This window comes from Dama dama, chromosome 2 (assembly GCF_033118175.1).
Source record: "Dama dama isolate Ldn47 chromosome 2, ASM3311817v1, whole genome shotgun sequence".
In the NCBI taxonomy this organism is placed as follows: Eukaryota; Metazoa; Chordata; class Mammalia; order Artiodactyla; family Cervidae; genus Dama; species Dama dama.
In genome coordinates, this window is record NC_083682.1 from 10,299,037 (window position 1) to 10,321,490 (window position 22,454).

General features: G+C 59.7%; 1 protein-coding gene across 3 annotated transcripts; it reads left to right on the forward strand.

The window, feature by feature from the left end:
- The first annotated feature begins 3,045 nt into the window (after window positions 1-3,045).
- RAB3IL1 (RAB3A interacting protein like 1) lies at window positions 3,046-21,912 on the forward strand. 3 transcript variants are annotated; one of them, XM_061165993.1, is made up of 11 exons: window positions 3,048-3,221; window positions 11,423-11,675; window positions 12,090-12,185; window positions 12,278-12,355; window positions 13,254-13,472; window positions 14,917-15,045; window positions 15,134-15,246; window positions 15,534-15,557; window positions 16,901-17,000; window positions 20,007-20,073; window positions 20,911-21,912. In XM_061165993.1, the coding sequence occupies exons 1-11, from the start codon at window positions 3,211-3,213 to the stop codon at window positions 20,991-20,993; spliced, it is 1,173 nt and encodes a 390-aa protein (XP_061021976.1). In that variant the 5' UTR covers window positions 3,048-3,210; the 3' UTR covers window positions 20,994-21,912. The 3 variants fall into 3 exon arrangements, with proteins under 3 accessions (XP_061021995.1, XP_061021986.1, XP_061021976.1); XM_061166003.1 differs by lacking the exon at window positions 15,534-15,557 and having other exon boundaries at window positions 3,047-3,221; XM_061166012.1 differs by lacking the exons at window positions 14,917-15,045; window positions 15,134-15,246; window positions 15,534-15,557; ... (1 more) ...; window positions 20,007-20,073; window positions 20,911-21,912 and adding an exon at window positions 14,070-14,462 and having other exon boundaries at window positions 3,046-3,221.
- The last annotated feature ends 542 nt before the right edge of the window (window positions 21,913-22,454 follow it).

Genomic DNA, 22,454 nt, shown 5'->3' on the forward strand with positions numbered 1-22,454 from the left:
GGGACACAGACAGGTGAGCTAGTGACCTGGGGAAGGGGGAATCTCGCCATTCAGCAGGGGCCTTGGGGGAGGGGGAGAGGTGGGGCTCCACACAGGGGCTGCTGCTGCTAAGTCAATTGTGTCTGACTCTTTGTGACGCTATAGACTGTAGCCCGCCAGCCTCCTCTGTCCATGGGATTCTCTAGGCAAGAATACCGGAGTGGGTTGCCACGCCCTCCTCCAGGGGATCTTCCCGACCCAGGGATTGAACCTGCATCTCTTAGGTCTCCTGCATTGGCAAGCGGGATCTTTACCACTAGCGCCTCCTGGCAAGCATAGAACTAGGAGGAATTTCAGGAGCCTTCTACAAGGTCAGCCACCAGGGAGGGCCCTGATTTGTCTCCTCTGACTTGTGGTACAGATGTAGCATCTGAGGCTCAGAGAGGACAAGACACCCATCTTTGGTCACACAGTGAACTGAAGTCTAGATCCAGGGCCTACGTCATCCCGGCAAGTCTCTCCCGGATGGGGTCTGTGGCCAGGGCTGCCAGGCTGCGGATGGCAGGGGTGAGAGGGGGCGTTTGGGGGAAGGCAGTGACTTGGGGGGCAGAGGACACACCTTTTATATCCCCTCTCCACTGGCTGCCAGGCATCTAACGGGCTCCCCTCATTGCCCAATAGCATGGAGCTGCTGCTTCCAGAGAGCCCTCTGGTTTCTGGGCTGTCTTTTCAGGAAACTGGCATAAGGGGCCATAGCCCTTCCTTCCCTGGCTGTGTGACATCCAGAAGGTTCCTTAATTTCTCTGAGCCCATGGTTTTCAATCAAGGAACATTCATCGGAGGAGCTAGTGAGGCCTTGGGAGTCCTAAGCAGCTGCATAGATCATGGGGTATTTTTGGCTGGTAATTAGGGTGGTGACAGTGACTCCTCACTTGTCCTTCAAAACCTCGCTCAAGGGTCTCCCCAGCTGAAGACTCTCTCCCTGGGGCTGTAGCCCTGGGCTGACACCCCCTCCACCCGTTATCTCCCACCAGTCTGGGTTACCATGACTTGGACCAGGTCTTATCTCCTGCCGGGGCTTGTGAAGACCTGGAGGGTGAGCTCCCTGTCCAGAGCTCCTTCTGTGTCCTTCTTCCCGCTCCCCTGAAGAGTGAGCAGAGCAAGGTCCAGGAGGACAGCAGTTGCTCAAGACTTATTTGGTGAAGGATTTGTCAACAAACATAATGACAGATGCTTTGGGCAAGACCCTGGGCTGGACTGCGGTGGGTGGAGAAACACAGACCCAAGGAGGAGCTGGTCGCTGCCCTTGGGAAAGCACAGTTGTGGAAACGAATGCCCTACAGAGTGAAGGAGAGAGATCTGGGCAGAATGAAAAAGTCACAGAGGACTGCACAAGTCAGGTTCACTGCACAAGGTGCCAGGGGGCATGAGAGCAAGGCATCGAGTCTGGCTTGCCCTCCACTCACCAAGTCCTGTTCCTGTTCCTTCCTAGTCCTGCCCACCTAGGAAAGGAAGACTGTTCTCTCTCTCTCTTTTTTCATTTTGGCCCGACCAGACAACATGTAGGATTCTAGTTCCCTGACCAGGGATGGAACCCATGCACCCTGCAGCGGAAGTGCAGATTCTTAACCACTGGATCCATTGTTCCAGTAGACTGTTGTTCTCTATTTTGAACTAGGACACTATCCACTTTGCAAGGTGTGCCTTGGGAGTGCAGGTCCCCACTGTCTATCTTGCCACAATACTGAGGACATGTATACTGAGGACTGTCTTCCTCCTCGCCCCAGGAGGACAGAGCCTGGGTTTATGCAGTTTCCTTTTGGGTCCCCAGCTCTCATGTGGCCCATAGTTTGTGTTCAGAAGGGGTGGCTGAATGCATTGTTGTTGTTCAGTCGCAAAGTTGTGCCCAACTCTTTGTGACTCCATGAACTGCAGCACATCAGGTCTCCCTGTCCATCACCTACTCCAGAGTTTACTCAAACTCATGTCCATTGAGTCAGTGATGGCATCCAACCATCTCATCCTTTGTTGCCCACTTCTCCTCTTGCCCTCAATCTATCCCAGCATCAGGGTCTTTTCCACTGAGTCCAATGAGTTGAATGCATGCATGAACAACATGTGTCCCCAGAGGAAGACCCAACAAAACTCAAGCCTGGGGCCCCAGCCCTAGCTCCGGGTCTAAGGGTAGTGCCCCAAGTTCTAGCAATATGAAAGAGAAATAGCTCCCCCCAGTCTCCCAGGCCTCCTCTAGACAAGGAGGGTGGGAGCCACGGTCCCTGGCACAAGAAGTGGGGTTATGCTCTCAAGGAATCAGCCCCAGGCTGGAGTCGAGGCCGATGATCAGGGCTCCAGATAAGTGACAAAGGGACAGAGGGGTTGAGCGACAGGCTAGACCAGTGTTTAGGGAATTTGCAGATGAGGGACCTGACAGGTGTATGTGTTGGGGGAGGGGTGGGTGGGTCCTATTCCCCCAGAAAGTAGGTGGTGGGCAGAGGCAGGGGTGGGCAGAATCTGTTCAGAACAAAAAGGGAGACCCCCTAGTTTGGGGGTGGGGGGAGGTGGCTGGAGACTTGGGCCAAAGGTGAGGCCTCCCTCAGAAGAAGCACTTAATAGGAGGGAGAAAACTGGTTTTGGGGTGAGCCCCCCTTCTCACCAGGAAGGATGTTGCTGCAGAGCCAGGAGCCCAGGGAAGGAGTGATGGCCAGAGGGCCGGGTGAGAGGGAGGGGGTGGGAGGGCGTCCTCTAAGAATCCGGGAGCTGAAAGCTTGGAGCCATGGTAGGTGCTTGAGCAAGGGTGGTCTTGCGAGGGTGCTGCGGGGCGCTGGGCGGAGCGGAGTCAGCTGGGAGCATCCGAGAGCCGCGCGGGCCGCGGGGTGCTGGGGATCGGCTCCTCCCCGCCTCGGGCGGTCGCACTGTCAGTCCCGGGCGGGCGGCCGGAGCCGGGCTGGGCCGGGAGCGCGCGCGAGTTCTCCGCATCGGCCGCCGGAGGGGCGGGGCCGGGCACGTGTCCTCGGGCCACCCCTCTGCCACGTGACCGCCGAGGGCAGGGTCGCGGCGGGACCCGGGGCCCGGGCCGCGCAGACCCACAGGCAGCGGGCAGCAGTGACAGGCGGTGGGGCAGCCCGGCGGCCCCGGGCGGAGTCGGCGGCGGGCGGGGACGGCGTGAGGAGCAAGCGGAGATCGCCGCGGCGGCGCAGGGAACCGACGCCCGGCGGGCCCCCAGGCGCCGGGATGTGGAGCGGGTAGGTCCCCGCTGGGTTGGGCCGCGGCTGCCTCCGGGGGTGGGACAGTAGGCGGTGGGGGGCGTCCCTGCCGTGTGTGCACCCTGACCGGGAGGTGCTCCACGCCCCCATCCCTGCCTGCGACTGGGGGTGGAAGGACACCCGGCCCAGAGCGATCAAGGGGTTTCTCTGCGGGGCAGGGAGTGTGAAGGGTGGGCTGCAGACCTTCCTGAAGTGATGGCACCAACTCCTCAGAGCTAGTTGGGAGCGCAAGTGAGATTGGGGGAAGGGAGTGGGCGGCGGAATGCAAGCCGGAGTGAGCCTGGGAAAAGACCTAGAGGAAGGACGCCTCCACCACCCCCCTCACCCCCCCGCCCAGGCTGGGTGAACCCTTGAAACACAGTGCATTTGGGAAAAGGGGGACTGGGTCTGTGTTAAGTTGGCTTGCAAGCTGGTGAACCTCCGTCTGGGGCTCCTGAAGCGTCTGGGCTCAGAGGTGTGGGTTGGGACCTGCCTGCAGGCTGGCAGCCGGCAGCACGGACTCTGGGCCCTGGGTAGTGGCTCTGGTACCCATATCTGTTCACTGATGCTCAAGGGTCCCTGGGTGACCTGATGTGGGATCCCTTCCCTGTATGTGCAGAAAGACTGCATGGTCTTCTCACCAAGTGGGGTAAACACTTCTTCCTCATGAGCCTGGAGAGACCAGGTCCTGGCGGAGATGTGGCCAGAGGTGGTGGGGGTGGGGGGCTGGTATTCCTGGGTGGGACCAGCCAGATGGGTGGTCCCAGGACAGGGCTCCTCCCAGTCGCAGCTGGGGAGTGAGGGAAGCCCCAGAGGAGAGGCTGGATCCACTTTACTCCATGGCACCTAGCAAAGCTGGAGCTGAGATGCTAGGGGAGGAATGGGGGGAGGGGGGAATTACCTCCAGAAAGCGCTCTGAGAGAATGGGCTCCTGTAGGGGTGAGGTGTGGAGAGGCGTGAGAACTTTTAAAAGGGAGAGAGTTAGGCAGAGCGTGGATTCTTTTGGAATTGCGCCCTGGGGGAAGGAGACTGAGCTTAGGGAGGAGGTTGAGGTGGGCTGCTGACAGTTGGAGAGGTTAGAGTGAGCCTGCCGGGGGTTAACCGTGTTTGAGGAGCCTGGGTGGAGGGAGCTCGTGACTCCTTGCGTTGGGTGCACCCAGGCACACACATAGTCACCGAGGAGTTGTGTGATCCTGAGGATATGGCCTCGCTTCTCTGAGCCTCTAGGTTGTGTGGTGGGACTGATCCAGGCCCAGAGTGTGTCCTTTCCCGCAGTCATCCAGGCTAGGCCTGCCAAACAAGTCTGGGACCTCTCAGTAGATGGATGCTCATTTTAAAGACAGAATCAGAGTCCCAGGACCCTCTGGATGGACCAGGCTTTTCCAGCTGATCCTCACTTGATGCTCAGTGTGGCTCACTTGGATTCCCCAGGGCTTAGCTGAATGCAGAGCACATACTAGGTGCTTCATAGATGCAGACAGAAAGCATGAGACAGAATGAGGCATTTGGGTATCGAGAGGCAGAGTTTGGGGGTTACCATGAGCACTGCCTTCTCATGGACCCTTCACTCGGGTATTGAAGGCAAGGACTGAAGGATCAGGAGTCAAGCTACTAGCACCCACTGGAGGCCTGCTGTCCTGGGAGATCACAGACCCCAGCAGCAGCGGGGAGGGATACTACTTGGACCATGCTTGCTCAGGTAACTGATTGAGCTGCTGTGACAATTTTGGGCAAGTCCCTACCTGAGATCCTTCCTCCTAGACTAGGTGGGGTGGTGAGGAGTCGATGACCCTGGCTAAGCCACTGATGTCTCTGGGGCTTGGTTTCCCCAATCTTGAAGACAACTGAGATGCATGTCTTGGGTGACTGCTCTGTTAATGGCTTGGTCATTGTGCCAGTTCACCTTCTTGGCCCTGGACCATGGACCGCTCCTCCAGGGTGGGTGGCAGTGACCGGACTCTACAGGAGCTCGAGTGGACCCTCTTCCTTAGGACTCCTTGAGTGTGGGCCCTGAACTCAGAACTCAGAGGCGGCTCCCCTGAAACAGAGCTCTGTCCCCTCCCCCGCAGAGTCCCATGCCCATAGTCTTGGATGCCTAGCCAGCTCCGAAGTGATGGGGTGAGGATGGTGGGATACTTGGGATACTTCTGCTGCTAACACAGCAGTAAGCGCTTGAGACTTGGTCATCAGAGGCCAGAGTTCCGGTTCTGGGGTAGTTTCCTGCCACTAAGTGGCCACGTGGGGGTAGCACCTCGGTTTCCCCATCTGCCAGATGGGGGTAATCATACCCATCCCTGGGGGAGGACAGGCTCTGATGTGCTGCCCAGGAAGGGGAGAGAGACCACCCCAGCCTCCCAGGGATGGGGGACCGTGTCTTTGCTGCAGGCCTAGAGATGGGCTATATGATCTTGAGAAAGTCACCTAACTGCTCTGGGACTTGGCTACCTTAACAGGATTGGATCTGTGAGGTCCTGCTTTAAGGTGTCACAGGGAGCTCTGGGCTCTGAGATGGCATCTGAAGTATGGCCTAGGGGCTCCAGGGTCGAGAGCAGGGGAAAAGGGTACAACCGTCCCTGTCACCTCCTCCTGGAAGCCCGCCATGATTTATCTACCTCCCTCCTCAACAGGTGAAGATCGCTTTCCTGCTGTTAATCAGCCCACACCAGTCTGTGGGGCTCAGATGCTCAAGAGAGTCCTGCTTGTTCTAGACTGTCCTCCCATCTGCACGGGATTTGTGCCCAACTGAGTGGGGAAAGGGAAGCAAAATGAATTCCGCTGTGATGAGAAGGGGGCATGGTGAAGTTGCTGCCAGAATCTGTGCCGATTGCATGAGGGTGGGCTGGTGGCGTGCCTGGCACACAATAGGTGCTCATATATATGCGTCGCGTCTTTGAGGCCTTGGGATATCCGTTTCTTCTAGGACCAGACAGGCAAGTGTGCGGCACATGCTGTGTGCCCTGCTCTGCCCCAGTCGTCGAGGGAGCCCTCCATCCTCTTAGGCTTTGTGCCGGCCCCCAGTGGAGACATCCAGGCTGGGCTGGGCGGGCAGTCTTGGAGCTGTGGCCAGGAGAGGCTTGGCCTGGCCCACCTGCCTCGGGTGTTCTGAGCTGCCTGCTTACCATCCCGAAGCTGTCCCTGCCCTCCTCCTCCTCCTCTGCCCTCCTGTTCCCTACCCAGTACATACCTGCGTCCCCCTTCCCGGAGTGGTCCACGCCCACCGTCTCCTACCCCGGGGGTCCCGCTTGCCTCAAGTCTTGGCATTCCTCTGTTCCCATCTGTGACCCTGTTCTCTGATTCTTCTGCAGCCCTCCTGTCCTGGCCCTCAGCTCCTCTGCCACCCATCCCCTCGTCCAGGCTCAGGGCTGCAGCTGCTTCCTCTGGGCTGGTGCCTCCCCTCATCCACCACTTCCCAAATGCCTCAGCCACCCCCCTTTCCTTCCCTGAAAGACCCCCTCCCAGTTCCTCATTCCTGTCCTGGGCACCACTGTTGTCATTCACCTCGTCCTTGGTATTTAATTATATTAATTACTGTTAGCTATTTTGGTCCCCCTCTCCAGCCCCTGGGATTCCCCCCCACTGATTCCCCCCCACCCAGAAGTCTTTTGTCTGTGTGTCCTCTCTGCATGTCCCCTCCTAGCCTGCAGCCTGCCTGGCTAGGACAGCAGCCTTGGGTGGAACCCCCCACCACTACCACCATCCCCAGCACCACTGGGGCACTGGCTCCAACTTCCTCAAAACCCCGTCTGCATCCCGCCTCACTTCTCTGAAACCACCATTCATCCCCTTTCCTCCCATCCCGCCTTTTCTGGGTGACAGTTCACATGACGCACTAGTGCCTGGGCTCTGGGTTCAGATCCCCCGTTGCCGCTTCCTTGCTGTGTGCTTTCAGCCAGCTCGCGTCCCTCTCTGGATCTCGGGTACCTCGTCGTTCACCCGAACTGGGGAGAGCCTCTCGCCGTGGCAGCATCGTAAGTTCACCCGTGGAGACACGGAGTAGTGGGCTGGCATGGATGTGAGCGGGAGCTTGGGAATCTGATCTGGGCCTGGAGCTGAAGACTTGGGCAACACGGGAAACCTTTCCTGGGACCCCCTCGGCCCCTGGACGGGAGTCACTTGGTTGCCAGCCTTAGTGTCCTCAGAGCAGGCTTCCTAACTGGGCCGCTGTGCCGTGGCTGTTCCCTGGGTCAGGATTCCTGTAGACCAGACCTGCAGAGGCAGAGATGCTGCCTGGGCTTCGTGCTCCCAGGCAGAAGGCGAGGGTCCCAACTATCTCCCTTCCTTGGTTTTCAGCGCTTCCCTCGCTGGCACCTCCCCTGATTGTTTAAATGAACCCACTGTGCCCTGTTAGTCTTTAACTCACAGAGGTGACCTGGGCACTGGTGGGCAGAGAGGGGAAGGGCAAAAGGACCGCATGGCAGGCTGGGCCTGGTAGGGCTTGCTGGGTGACTGGAGACCATAGCCTCCAGGGTTGCTCCTCATTTGGCCATTTTTTTTCTGGTTACGGATGAAAGCCCTGCTGGCCCCTCTAGGGGTGGCCTGGGGACTGAGGATTGCAGTTACTGCTCCCCCCTCTCCCGCCCCCACCGCCTGTATGCTTCCTGGGGAAGTGACCCAGCGAGGCCTTTCCTGTATGAACTCCCCGGGCTCTAGGCTGTGGAGCTGGCTTGGGGATGCGGGATGTTGGCCGCCCCGACCTACCCTTAACCTTGACTCATTACCTGCCTCCCCCTGGAGCAGACCCCTTCCCAGCGGCCCCTGCGGCGTGTCCTGGACACCGACCTCTGTTTCTGCAGGGAATAATATGGGGGCTGAGAAGGTTTGAGGAGAAGGCCATGGACCTGGACTGGGAGCAGAGAGGCGGGGCAGAAGGACTTAAGTGGTGACCCATGCTGTCCAAGGAGTGAGCTCCCCACCCCCACAGGTGCTCGCACCTGAGTTTTTGGCCTTCCCGTGCTGAAGTGTATGGATGATTCTGGCTTGGGGTCCCTCCTTCATCTGAACTTTGAGTCACAGGAGCTGGCCCCATGGCCCCAAGTGTGAGGGAGAGGGTCTGCAGACTCTAGTGCAGGGTGGGCCCCTCTCCCCTCCTGCACCCCCGGGCCCAGGCACAGGGAAGTTGGTGACCATGGCGTGGTCCTGCTGTCCCCACACTTTCCGCCATGAGGATTTGCTCGTGGACTTTTCCACTGGGGAGAGAGGGGTGGGTATCACAGATGCTCCATCTCAGGCCTCCCCGAGACACTCTTTCCCCTGGCTGCAAAATAGGGGCCCATCCCCCCCAGCAGCAGGCCAGGTGAGCCCGTTAGGAAAATGCTGGGGGAGCGTGGCTTCTGGACACACCCCCAGCACATGGCCAGAGACCCAGACCACACTGGTGGATGAAGTTCAGGCCTCGTGGGAGAGGCTGGCGGCCTGTGGTCCCCTCCATCTCTCCTGTGCATTCTCAGTTGTTTCTGACTCTTTGTGACCCCATGGGTTATAACCCACCAGGCTCCTCTGTCTATGGGATTGCCCAGGTAAGAATACTGGAGTGCGTTGCCATTTCCTTCTCTTTGTCCCCTAGGCGGGGGGTATGGGCGGTGGCAGGGTGATGGTAGGTGTCTTGAGACCTGAGATCATGCCCTGTGTCCCGTGCTGTCCCTACAAGTCACCCCCTGCCCTTGGCCTATAGTTCTTGCTTGTTCTATTGTAGTGGGCAGCCCCAAGGTGGGCTCAGCCACCAAGCCTGAGTGATTATGGCCATCCTCTCAACTGAGGAAGTGGGGCTGGGCCCCAGGTCTCCAGGCTCCCCCCGTGGGTGCATCCTCAGGGTCTGGGGTTTCAGGTGCAGGACACAGCCTGGGCAGCAATGGTGAGGGTGGTGGGGTGCATGACAAATGTGGGTGCAGACAGCCCCACTATTTCCCTGGGGCCGTGGCCAGTGACTTCCTCAGTAGATTCTTGGTGAGTCCCCTGCAGGTTTTATCCCCATCCCACAGGCAAGGAATTAAGTTGAAAGAATTTCAGTGACTTTCCCAGGGGCTCGTGTGGACCCCAGGTTGGAACCTGACATGGACCCCGCCGTGCCCGACTAGCCTGTGCACTCAGCCACAGCTCCCCCAGTCCTGGACTCCCTTCTGGGAGGCAGTTTGGGCTAAAAATGGGTCAGCTCTCTCTGTCACAGCCAAGGAGGAGTCTCCTGACTGCTTGGGGGCCCAGTGGCCCTTGATCTCCAAGCAGATGCATGGTTCTGGCACCCGCTCCCCAGCCTCCTGTCGGCTGTGGCTGGCAGCTTTGGGCTTGGGCTGAAGACCCAGCCGTCTCTCCCACCAGTGCCCCCCACTAGCTGTGTGACCCTGGGCAGGTCCCATCACCTCTCTGAGCATCATCCCACAACTGTAGAATGGGGGCAATACAACGAATGCTATCGAGAGTTTTAAATGAGATAACATGGGCAGAGCACCGCGTGGTAAGTCCCCTGGGTGCAGCTCCCAGCCTGGGGCCTCCACAGCACTGCCACAGCCCTTCAAGCTTCCTGGGCCCCCTTGCCAACGAGACCCTCCCCCCATACACACAAGGGTATTAGGAGAGACCCCATCTGGCATAAACACTGTTGATGGAGTGGTGGGTGCGCATTCCCACTTTATTCATCAAAGCCCCCTGTCCCTAGAAGGCAGAACCCAGAGCCAGGAACCTCGGGGCCAGTTCCAGCATATGGCAGGCCAGGCTGGGCAGCTGGACGAGGCCATGTGGAGGGATGGGGACGGGCTCATTGCTAGGGTCCCTGGGTGCCTGGTGTTCCTAAGGGGAAACTGAGGCTCAGGGGCTGCCTAGTGACTGTCCCAGGGTGCAGGGGACAGACCCCAGCCTTGCCTTACCTCCCCTCTGCAGTCCTGGATTTTATGACCCCTGGGCCTTGTCTTTCCTCTCTCCGGTGTGGGCCCCTCTTGGCCTCCTTCCCCTGCACTTCCCCACTGCTATCAGCAGCCCAGCCCCCCCACCCTCAGCCCCGTCAGGGCGGCTCAGAAGCTGCTGGCTCAGCTTGTGCTGAGTGAGCAAGTCCAGAGGTGCTGTCTTGGCACAGACCGCCACTGTCGGGGCCTCTCCTTCCCTCCGTCCTCAGGGTCTGCTGCGAAGGGGCAGCGTGGAAGGGAGGGGAGGGGGCTGCAGGGGGGCAGAGGCCGGTGGCCCGCGCCTCCCACTGCCGCGAGGGTCTTCGGCTTCAGGGAGGGGGGGTCCTGAGGGCAGGGGTGGGGGCGGGCAGAGGGAGAGGGCTGTTTGCCTGAGGTCACAAGGCAGACCAAGCTGAGAGCTGGGAGTGCCCTCTACACCGTCCAGAAGGCAGGAAGTGGGGCTGCCGTTCCCAGGCCGTTTGCACAATCTTCCTGTCTTGGCCCTGCCTGCCCTTGGCTGGGTCCTTCCTTTATGGTCCACCATAAATGGGACTGAATCTGCATAAAATTTGTATGAGTGCTAGCAATGAAGGCAGTTCCCACTTAAAGGTCTTATGTGCTGAGACGGATCCATTCAGAGTGTCCCTTGGAGACTCAAGGAGATCCAACCAGTCCATCCTGAAGGAAATCAGTCCTGAATATTCATTGGAAGAACTGATGCTGAAGCTGAAACTCCAATACTTTGGCCACATGATGCAAAGAACTGACTCATTGGAAAAGACCCTGATGCTGAGAAAGATTGAAGGCAGGAGGAGAAGGGGACGACAGAGGATGAGATGGTTGGGTGGCATCACCGACTCGATGGACACAAGTTTGAGCAAGCTGCGGGAGTTGGTGATGGACAGGGAAGCCTGGCGTGCTGCCGTCCATGGGGTCGTAAAGAGTCAGGCACAACCAAGCGACTGAACTGATCCATTCAGTGCCCTTGAGGTAGGGCTATTGGGATTGTCCCAGTTTTGTAGGAGAAACTCAGGCTGTCAACATGGATGCATTTATAGTGTCTGCTGGGCAAACAAGTACCAGCTGTGTGCTGAGCACTTACGTGGTCCTAGGCTGGAGGGGGTGGTTGATAAAGGTGAATGAGTCCTGTCCTTGTCCCCAGGAGACGCTATGCTTGGTCATTCTGCCCTTGTGACAACCCCGATGACGGCCCATTTTACAGATGGGGAGACTGAGGCCCCGCGTTGCAAGTGCATTGCCCAGGGCTGGTCCCTGGGCTCAGTTCTCCAGGCCTCAGACCCACCCCTGTATCTGCTCTTTGCCTTGCAGCCAGCCTCACCCGGAGGAGGGCCACCCGCCGCCCCTTGAAGCTGTCCCAGTCCCCTGGAAGAGCGTGGGCCCCTGCAAAAGCCACAGGGAGTCCCTGGGAGGCCTGCCGGAGACCCCTGCAGGGGAGGAAGCCCAAGGCGAGGAGGGCCCTGCAACCACCCAGCTGGACGTGTCGCGTCTGCGCAGCTCTTCCATGGAGATCCGAGAGAAGGGCTCGGAGTTCCTGAAGGAGGAGCTGCACAAAGCCCAGAAGGTGGGCACCGAGGGTGGGGCGGGGCGAGACACGGGGGGGTGGGGGGCGAGACGCGGGGAGACAGGGGGAGACACAGGGTGGGGGGGCGGGGGGAGACACGGGGTGGGGCTGGGGGAAGCAAGGAGCCAGCCGGTAGCCGCGGGCTCTCACCCAGCACCCAGAGATGTCACCCTCCTGTCAAGGCCACCTACATGCCAGGCCTGTGCTGGGCGTGAGGGCAGCGCAAACAAAACCAGTTCCTGTGACTTTTAAAGGACTTTATAAGCCTTGACGTCCCTGAAAACCAGTCCCAAGGTCTAAGGAACTGACAGCTGGGGTTCAAAGAGGAAGCAAGCTCGGGCCCCTAGGCCCGTGTGAGATGACCCCCCGACCCCCCCCCCCCCCCACCCCGGGCATGGCGCCTCATTTCCCCAGGAGCTGAAGCTGAAGGATGAGGAGTGTGAGCGGCTGTCCAAGGTGCGGGAACAGCTGGAGCAGGAGCTGGAGGAGCTGACAGCCAGTCTGTTCGAGGTGCGGCCCGGGGCACAGTGGGGAACGGGCCTGCTGGGCGTCCATGGCGCCCCCCCCCGCACCAACTCACGCCAAGCCCGCCCTTTGCCCAGGAAGCCCATAGGATGGTGCGTGAGGCCAACACGAAGCAGGCGGCGTCGGAAAAGCAGCTGAAGGAGGCCCGGGGCAAGGTGAGGCCCTCCTTGGCCGGACCTCCTGCCCACCTGCCAGCCCTGCAAGCGCTGGCCTTTGAGACCTCATCGGACCCCGGCGTGGCCTGGGGGGCCGGCAGGGATGGGCCAACCAAGGCCCAGCAGGGAGGGGCAGAGGTCTGAGACAATCCCGCTGAAACGTGCCGGCTGGTGTGGGAGCCCAGCGATCTGAGCCTCTAGCTGAGCTTCCACGCACCAGAGACCGTGCTGGGGGCTTTTCAGGGGCTGGGAAGATCCTGTGGCCCCTGTAACTTCTTTTCCCTCCTCCCAAACCGCTTTTACACAGCAGCAACATCAGTCTGGCTGTGTGAGCCTAGACAAGTAGCTTTATCCCTTGGAGCCCGTTTGCCCATCTGCAGAAGTGTGAGGGCCAGGCTTGTTTCTGACTCCTGGGGACCCCTCATTGGAAGGCCCAGCCCGCTCCCAGACCCATGCACCTCAAGAGTCCTGATTTCTAGGATGACCTTCGCCAGGCTGTATCTCTTTTTTGAACCTCAGTTTCCCCATCTGTGGTGGCTCCGATGGTAAAGAATCTGCCTGCAATGCAGGAGACCTGGGTTCAGTCCCTGGGTCAGGAAGATGCCCTGGAGAAGGAAATGGCAACCCGCTCCAGTATTCTTGCCATGGAGAATTTCATGGACAGGGGAGCCTGGCAGGCTACAGTCCATGGGGACGCAAAGAATCAGATACAACTGAGCAACTAACACTTTCACTTTACTTTCCCTATCTGTAAAATGGGTATCTCAGCCCCTACCTCAGAGGCTGTCCCAAGGGTCACGGGTGGGGTGAGGTGTTGGTCGCAGTCCTGAGCTGGGGTTGGGCAGCCGGGGTGGCCTCAGCCCTGGGCTCACATTAACGGCCGTCTCATCCTGGCCAGATTGACATGTTGCAGGCAGAGGTGACGGCTTTGAAGACCCTGGTCATCACGTCCACACCAGCCTCTCCCAACCGCGAGCTCCACCCGCAACTGCTCAGCCCCACCAAGGCCGGACCCCGCAAGGGCCACTTGCGCCACAAGAGCACCAGCAGCGCCCTCTGCCCCGCCGTGTGCCCCGTTGCCGGGCACATCCTCACCCCGGACAAGGAGGGCAAAGAGGTGAGGGGCGTCGGGCGGGCAGTGGTCATGGTAAAGGCAGCCAGCGCCCCCTGTCAGGCAGACAGCAGTGCCCAGTGGGGACCCGCCTGCCCCCAAGTGTGTGACCAGGAGCCTGTCCTGCCCTCCCTGGGCCTCTGTGTCCTCTGGTCGTGAGGGCCAAGTGAGTTCCTTGTGGTATGAGGTGTCTGACCCTCAGGAGGGCATGGTGGGGATCCCTCCTGGGAAGGGGGCTGGGTGTTCAGGCGGGACAGCGGCTGTGATGTCCTTGGTTGTGGGTCTTGGGCAAGCAGGACCCCTGTCAGCACCTCAGTCTCCTCGCTTAAATGCGGATTCCTGGGGCCATGGGAGCTCAGCTCAGGGCCGCACCCAGTGAACGCCCTGCATGCCCACAAGGACTGTAGTGGGATTCGGGTTCCTGGGGTCTCTGAGGCCCAGGTGGCCCCAGCTCCATCCTGCCCCAGGCCTCCAGGGAGGATGCCCAGGCCAAGCCTCTCCACCCCCTTCTGAGCTCTCAGCTGCCGACTGGCCTCTAACGGTCTCCTTCCTCTGTCTTTCTCTGTGCATCCGTCTGTCTGTCTGTCTGTCTTGCCTGCCCAGCCAGGGCTGCCTCCCCTTCTCTCCCTGCTCCTCTGCGTGGTCCCCAGCAAGGCGGCTCACCTCACCTACGAGCCGGCCTGGCAGCTCCCGCCTGGGGAGCTGCCCGTGGGCCTCACCTCCACTACCTCCCTCTCCTTTTCCCGACAGGTAATGGCTCTGGAGGGGGGCCACCCCCCGCCCCCCAGCCTCTCATTCTGCATGTGCCCCTGGGGCAGCTGGCAAGTTGTGCACGTTCCCTTCCGTGTGCACACGCCTGTGTGTGCCGTGGCTCCCAGCAGGTCCCTACATGTACTGGCGGGTACCTGCAGAGTCACTCTTCAACTGTCCCTCCTCAAGGAGGCAGCCAGGGTCTTTGGGGTGAGACCCCAGAGTGAGTGAAAGTCGCTCCGTCGTGTCCGACTCTTTGCGACCCCATGGGCTATACAGTCCATGGAATTCTCCAGGCCAGAATCACTGGAGTGGATAGGCTTTCCCTCCTCCAGGGGGATCTTCCCACCCTAGGGATCAAACCTAGGTCTCCTGCATTGCGGGCGGATTCTTTACCAGCTGAGCCACAAGGGAGGCCCAAGACCCTGGGCCCACATCTAATTTTCTAGTGCCAAGAAACTATAAACACACCCGGAAGTGAAACTTGGGAGTTCGTATCTCAATTCTGCAGTGCAGAGGGAAAAGAAGAGTCCTTTTCGAGGACTTGGCTCCCCTGCACGGCCTCAGGCCCAGCGGGCCCTGAGCTTCATCCTCCCTGGCTCCCCACCTCCTTGGGCTCTGCCTGTCTCTGCTATGCTGCCCCCCCCCGGCCCCCACCACCAGCGCCCTGACCCCCCACCGGGCTCCCCCGTCCCCACAGGTGGACACAACCCTGTTTGCGGAGTTCCAGGCCTGGAGGGAATCGCCCACCCTGGACAAGACCTCCCCGTTCCTGGAAAGGGTATACCGGGAGGATGTGGGCCCCTGCCTGGACTTCACCATGCAGGAGGTGAGGCAGGCGGAGGTGAGGGCGTCCCGGCCCCGTGACCAGACGCCAGCCCCCCATCACCTCCTTTCGCCTCCCTGCTCTGCCGCAGCTCTCGGCCCTCGTCCGGGCTGCCGTGGAGGACAACACGCTCACCATCGAGCCCGTGGCTTCGCAAACCCTGCCCGCAGTGAAGGTAGCCGCCGTCGAGTGTGGTCGCACCAAGTAAGCTTAGCACCCTGCACCCTTCCTGCCCCTGGTAAAGGCCCGGCGTAGCTTTGGGCTGCATCAAGCGGGTGGCCGGGGAGGGCTGAACCTCAGAGCTGCTATGCTGGGTCTGGCAGTGGGACCCGAGGGTGGGCAGGGGCACCCGACCAGAGAGGGACAGTGGCTGCCCCCACGCAGGGCAAGGAGGCATCTGTGGCCGAGATGTCGCCTCTAGTCCTGGAGCTGGGGTCTCCCCTTCCTGGCTGGCCTGACGTGCTTCCCTCTCCACTCCCTCTCTCCTGCAGTGGGTTCCGGGCCCCGATTGACACGTAAGTGATGTCATTTGTTGACTCCACCTCCTGACAATGACCTAAGGGCCCTGGGATCTGGTCCTCCTTGCTTCTTAGCTGGCACTGGGCAGGGCCAGCGTCAGAGCTAAGCTGCCAGCATGGAGCGAGGGCAGGCACTGGAGCCTGTGAGGGAGGCCCACAGTGGGAGCCTTGTCACGGAGGGGAATATTTGAGCTGGGTTTTGAAGGATGAGTAAGTTTCCCAAGCAGGGAAGCAAGCTTCCCTGATGACTCAAGGGGGTTAAAGAATCTGCCTGCAGTGCAGGAGATGTGGGTTCAATCTCTGGGTCAGGAAGATCCCCAGGAGAAGGAAATGGTTACTCACTCCAGTATTCTTGCCTGGAGAATTCCGTGGACTGAGCCTGGCAGGCTATAATCCATGGGTTTGCAAAGAGTCAGACATGACTGAGCGCTAAGCATGTATGCATGCAAGCAGGGAAGGGCCTTTGAGACAGAGGCAACAGAATCTGAGTATGAGAAGCCGGAACAGTAATGGAAAACACCATTGGGTGGGTAGGCACAGAGTTGGGGCTCAGGCCACAGAGCGCATATGGGACCAGTGTGTGAAGGGCCTCAAATGAGGTTTGGGCTTTAACCCACTAAAGCCAGCATTTCACAGATCATCGATTAACACTGCCTGAAAAGAGGATTCCCTGTTCAGATCCTGGAGGCAGCAAAGGTTCTGATAAGTCCCGCAGCCAAGGAGCCTATTTAACCTTGCTTTAGTTGGGATTCTCCATAACTGTTTCCTGGGCAGTAGGGAATGGTAGGGGGTTTAGACGTGGGTTTGGGGAGTAGCCCCTGGCTGTAACTTGGAGAAGAAGGGTAGAGATGAGGCAGAGAGCTGTTGGAATGAGTGAAGGCATCCAGGCCAAAGGTCCTACTGGCAGGACCTAGGACTTGGTGACCTAAGTGGAGGAGAGAGAAGACTCCTGCTTAGTTGGAGGAAGGGGTGACTGGGTCTCGGGGTTCCAGGAAAGAAGGGGGGTGTGCATTTTTAGGGGCTGCAGAGGATGGAGCTTTGGTATACCTGGCCTGAGGTTGACCAAGCCCTCCTGTCCAACAGGGGTGAGGTGAGGGGGCTAGAGATGGGGTCCAACTTGGCTTAAAAGTCTCATCCGGGGACTTCTGGGGTTGCCCCCCCTCCTTGGCTGGGCTCTAGGCTCCTTGGGAAGCTGGGGCTAGGAGAGAGGGCACCAGTCTCCACTCTGACGTCTGTCTGCCTGCCCTCTCCCTGTGCCTTCTCTGGCTGCTGCTTCTTCCCTGCATGAACTGGGTGGGCAAGCCCCAGCCATCCTCATGGCCCCCTCTGCTTTTTCACAGTACATGTGCCCTGAGTGGGCTGGCCTGCGCCTGTCGTCACCGAATCCGGCTCGGGGACTCTGAGAGCCACTATTACATCTCACCGTCCTCCCGGGCCAGGGTGAGTCGTCCAGTGGGAGTGTAATCTGGTTCCTCAGGGGCTCCCTGGGCTGGGACTCTGAACCCCAGGCTGCACAACCTACAATCTACAGATCAGGGCACAGGCTCAGAGAGGTGCGGAGACTGACTTGGGCCACACAGCCAAGCCAGGTGTATTTGTTTGCTGTTGCTGTGTAACAAGTTACCATAAACTTAGTGGAGTATCTATTAATTATCTCACAGACTCCCTGGGTCAGGAGTCCAGGCACAGCTTAGGGTCTTCGGCTCAGGGTCTCATGGGTTGCAGTCACTGTGTCAGCAGCTGCATCCTTTCTAGAGATCCAGGCCCTCTTCTGAGTTCACATGCTGTTGGCAAAAGTCAGTTCCTTGTGGTTGAAGGACTGAGGTAGTCATTTTCTTGCTTGTTGAAAAGTAATCATGGGAGTGATACCCATCACCTCTGTCATTCAATGTAACCTATCAAGGGAGGGTGAATAGTGTGATTAATCACTCCAGTGACACTAGAGTTCAGGGGAAAGTTCCATGCTCCTGACCCCTGGCTCTAGCCCCAGGCTTTGGAGAAAGGAGGTTCTGAGGCTTGTCTGACAGTCAGCCATGGGCACCAAGGGGCCTCCAGAAATCCCAGCTTCTGCCCTCACATGCCGGGTGACCCAGGATGAGGTCACTGAGCTGGGATGAGGGTTGGATGGGTGGACCCCAGACAGTGAGGAAGACTGGGAAGAAGAAAAGCGTGGAAAACTCTGAAGCTTGGTGTAAAGGTCACACAGTGTGGAAGGCCCTCTTGGAGAAGCCATCTCCTCCCCTTGACCTTCTAGAGGTGCCTCATGGGACTGAAGTAGGCTATTTGCCATCATTGGGCAGCAGACTGACCAGCCAGGGCAGCTCATCTGGTTCTGATGCCTCTGCCGGGCAGCCCAGCATGGGTGTCCTGGTGAATCCTCCCAGCAGCGAGCTGAGCTCCCAGTACAGAGAGGAAGCTTGAACCTTAGAAAGGAAAAGGGGTGCACCCTGGGCCACTCAGCCTAGACCTCAGGTCTCCCCAGTCTGGATCCAGTCTCTGCTGCAGCCTTCACCCTCTGCGTCTGTGTCCAGAATCTTGTTCAGTGGCCATGGGCCCCCTTTGTGCTTTTTTGGCCACACCCTGTGGCTTGCAGGATCTTAGTTCCCCAACTAGGAGTGGAACCCATGCCCCCTGCAGTGCAAGCACTGAGTCTTAACCAGTGGACCATCAGGGAAGTCCCCTCTTTGTTCTTTCTGATCCCAACCAGGAGATCCGTGCCAGGCGCTCCCAGGCCTACAAAATTACATCTAGAACATCGGTTCTTCCAGGCCTGTGTGTCTACTGTGTTGGCCGGAGCTAGGAGGGGAGAGGAGGGGGTGAAGTTTTAGGGTGTGGTCCCCACCTTGAGGGGCTTCCCTTGTGGCTCAGTCGGTAAAGAATCCACCTACAATGCAGGAGACCCGGGTTTGATTCCCGGGTTGGGAAGATCCCCTGGAGAAGGAAATGGCAACCCACTCCAGTATTCCTGCCCGGAGAATCTCATGGACTGTAGCCTGTCAGGCTCCTCTGCCCACGGAATCACAAGAGTCAGACACGACTTGGCAGCTAAGCCACCACCACCCCGCCCTGAGGAGACCAAGGAGTGTGGAATCCATTGGAAGAAGAGAGTTCTGTCTCCAAACCACGGCCCTGGGGAGAGAGGACCACTGCTCTCCTCCCCTCCCCACTCAGGGGTCCACTGGTGGGGCCCACTGGCCGCTAGGCAACACCACGGCCTGGGATTCGAGCTTCTCTGGCCCGCCACACCCCTCCCTGTGCAGCCCTCCCAGGTGGCGCCTTGGCCACCCTGGGTTAACCCCTGACCTGGCCTCTCTCCCACCTCCCTGCCTTTGCCAGGGCCACCAACCCAGCGCACCCACTCTGTCATCCTGGCAAGGGCTCTTGTGTGTTTGAGGCTCCAGGAGGAGCATCACCCCTCCCACAGCTTTCTCCACTTCCCAGCTGGTGCCCCCGCCCCCCACTTGATGTCCGTCCCCCAAAGCACTTGATATTCAGTAGGGGCAGTTGTGAACACAGCTGCCAGCGGTCTTCCACCCTGTCTTAGGTTGGGTTCCCTAGAAGCAGAGCCCAAGATGGTGAGAGTGTGCAATTCTCAGGAGGCGAGGGAGGGAGGCAGAAGCGGGGACAGGCAAAGGTGAGGTCTCCGCTGGAGCCTGCCTTCATCGCTCTACAGCCCAGAGTGGGTTCTACTCTGAGGCAAGGGTGTGGCCTTTTATACTCCACACACCAGTCATTGGCCCAGGTTTGTGAGGGTACTGGGGTGCAGGGGGGTATTAGTAGCCAGCACGCTCAGCTGTGGGGAGGTGGAACCCCAGCCTGGGGGAGGGGGCCTGGGCGAGGCACCAACAGCACCCTCTCCAGGGTTTGAGTCTTTGTGACCGGCATCAGATCTGAGCCAGCCCAGGGTCCCCAGTGCCCCACAGAGAGCCTGGCATGGAGCAGCCTTAGGCAAAGCTGGGGGCCTCAGGCCGGGATCCAGGGCAGCCAGGTGGGCAGCTTCTGATCCCTCATCTTTCCTGGCATCACGCATGGCACCTCCTAAGGACTGGATGCCCCGGGGCCTCCAGCATTCAGACCTAGCAGGCCCCTCAACGGAGCGTGGATTCTTGGCAGCCTGCTGGGGTTTCATCTTCCAGCTCAGCCGCTTCTTAGCTCCGTGGCCCCCGCAGTTGTTGTCCGGTAGTTCTCGCAGCCTCCACTCCCCCAATGTGTGGAATGGGAATGGTAGGCACGTCGGCCTCTTCGGATCCGCCCACTTGATTACACTATAGTTGCCGGCATCGTTTTTTATTAGGAGTAATAGTATTGCTCCTGTTAACTGTAACATTAGAGCCCAGCGGTAATCTGACTCTGCCAGGACGTGGGACTTCCCAGTGTGGTCTCCGATCTTTCCTGGCCTTTGTGGCGGGGACCAAGGGGTTCACAGCCTGTCCGTTCTGCCCACAGATCACGGCCGTGTGCAACTTCTTCACCTACATCCGCTACATCCAGCAAGGCCTGGTGCGGCAGGACGGTGAGCGCCCCCTAGTGGCCGATCGGGGTGGCGCCCGGGAGCGGCGGGGCGGGGCGGGGCGGGTCAGCGGTGGCCCGGGCCCACCCCAGCACTTTACCGCCCTACTCGGAGGGAGGACTCTGCTAGAGAAAATCTTGTGGATTAGCAAAGGGCTCCTCGAAGCGTCTGTTGCCCGGTGGAGAGAGGAAGAGCGGATGGAGCCTCCTGGGCGTTGCCTCATCAGGAAAACCAGTCGGAGGCCCCTGCATACCTGGATCGTGCAGCTTCGTTCTGTGCAGAAACCTCTCCCAGCCCCCGGGGCCTGAACGAACAGCATCCCTGTTACTGGCCTGGCTTCCGAGGCCCTACAGGGTGGGGCCTCCCCTGTGAATCAGCTCCCTGCCGCGTGGCCTCCCAGTGGTGGCTGAACACGGGCTTGCCCACCTTCCTCTGTAGACCCTCCCCCAGCCTTGCCCGACAAGTCCTCTGCCCACCCGCTGTCCCCCCGCCCCCATTCTGCCAGGCCAGGGGATGGGCCCTGCTCACGGCGGCTGGAGAGCATTTGCAGCCTATCTTAAGTGTGTGGCAGTGTGTGCGTGCATGTCCGTGTCAGGCTATGAAAGTGACCGTAGGCACCTTCAAGCCTCCCAGGCGTTCAGCACTCAACAGTTTGCAGGACCTCAGAGTGGAGCCTCTAAGAGGTCCAGCCACTCACAGAGGTCATCTGTCCTGAGGGACTGGGGAGTCCTAGGGGTGCCTGCCAGCTGCCGTGCCCAAAACCAGGAGGAATGGCCAGGCCATCTGCCTGAGGTGACCCTGGGGGTCACTGAGCTGTCCACCTTCTCTCTTTACCTACAGCGGAGCCCATGTTCTGGGAGATCACGAGGCTGCGGAAGGAGATGTCACTGGCCAAGCTAGGCTTCTTCCCCCACGAGGCTTAGGGCATGGCCCAGGCCCGGAGGGCGGCTCTTGAGCTGGAAACAACACCCGCCCCAGGACAGACTGACAGACGGGGTCCTGGAGCCAGCCCTGAGCCAGAAGCTGAACGGAGGGACAAATGGCCAGGCCTCGGAGGCAGCACTGAGCCGGCCCCAAATGTCCAACCCTGGACAGGACCTCAGGAGGTGACCTCCTCTCCTCCCCAGTAGTGCTGCAGCCACCAGGAGACTTTCAAGAAAGCGCCAAAGACCAAGCAGCTGGGAGCCATTGCAAAGGGGCTCAGCCCTTGGCAGGGGACCCCTGGGGCAGCCAGCACCCCCTTGCTATCCCAGGAGCTGTTGCCTGCTGGTGCCTCGCTGGTCCCATCTCCAGGGTATCATCCTCATCCTTCCAGTTCGCAAGCCCTGGGCACCAGCACCCCCTAGTGGCCATGCTTCACCCCATCCCCAAATGGCCTCCCCACCGAAGGCCTAGTGGGCCTGCCATCCCAGGTGCCCACAGCGCAGCAGAGTTAGGAGGGGCGGGCAGGGCCTCCCCGGCTGTCTTCCACTCCATCCTGTATCTGCCAGAGATGGATCGGGCCCTCGTCCCCCTCCCTCCCTGCCGGCTGAGCCCTACGCTGCAGGGAGCCCTGCCCGCAGCCCTGCTGGGAGGATGGGGGCACTGTCCTCCCAGAGTCAAACACAGATGGGCCACAGGACGCCCGGGCCTCTTTTCAGCTGTGCCTGGCCATTCAGACAACGGGGGCTGAGATCGCCCAGCCCTGCACGCAGGCCTGGGGTGGGGCGGGCAGGACCCGGGCCCCTCCTCACCCCGCACGGTGCCGGGGAGCCAACCTGGACACATCCCTCACCACGTCCAATTTCCTCCTCTGAATGGAATGTAACGCGGTCTATTTAATAAAGGATGGCTTTGTTGGTAGAGGCTGGGCAGCCACGCGCCTTCACTCCTGCGCCCTGGGGCTTGGGCCAAGCCTTGGGCATCTGAAGGAATGAAACAAAATCCTTTCCTTGCCCACCCTCGTGCTTGGGATTAAACCCAAATCCTGAAGGGATTGCTGGAAGCAGCACCCCCCGAAGTCCTCCCCAGTGTTCCGTGGGCCCGTGGGTTATTGGGGAGGGGGTGGTGAGCCCCAGCTCCCCCTCCTTGTGAGGAGGGGTCTGCTGTTAGGAGAACAGGGGAATCTGCCCCGGCCTCCCCAGGAATCCTGGGCAGATCCCCTTGAGGTCCCTCCACCTGGTGTCACGTGGAAGCCTGGAGCTCAGAGTCAAGGCATCGAGGGCTGCCCGGCGCACGCAGGACGGAGGCAGGATTGATTGGTGATGTCTGCCAGCAGCACAGCAGGGGCTGTGGTCACCCTGGTTTTCCCCACCCTGGTCAAGGGACAGTAGTGGTCAGAGGTAGAAGAAAGTGGGGGTGGCCCAGGCCTCTGAAGCCCCATGGTGGACCTTGAGAGGTGTCTT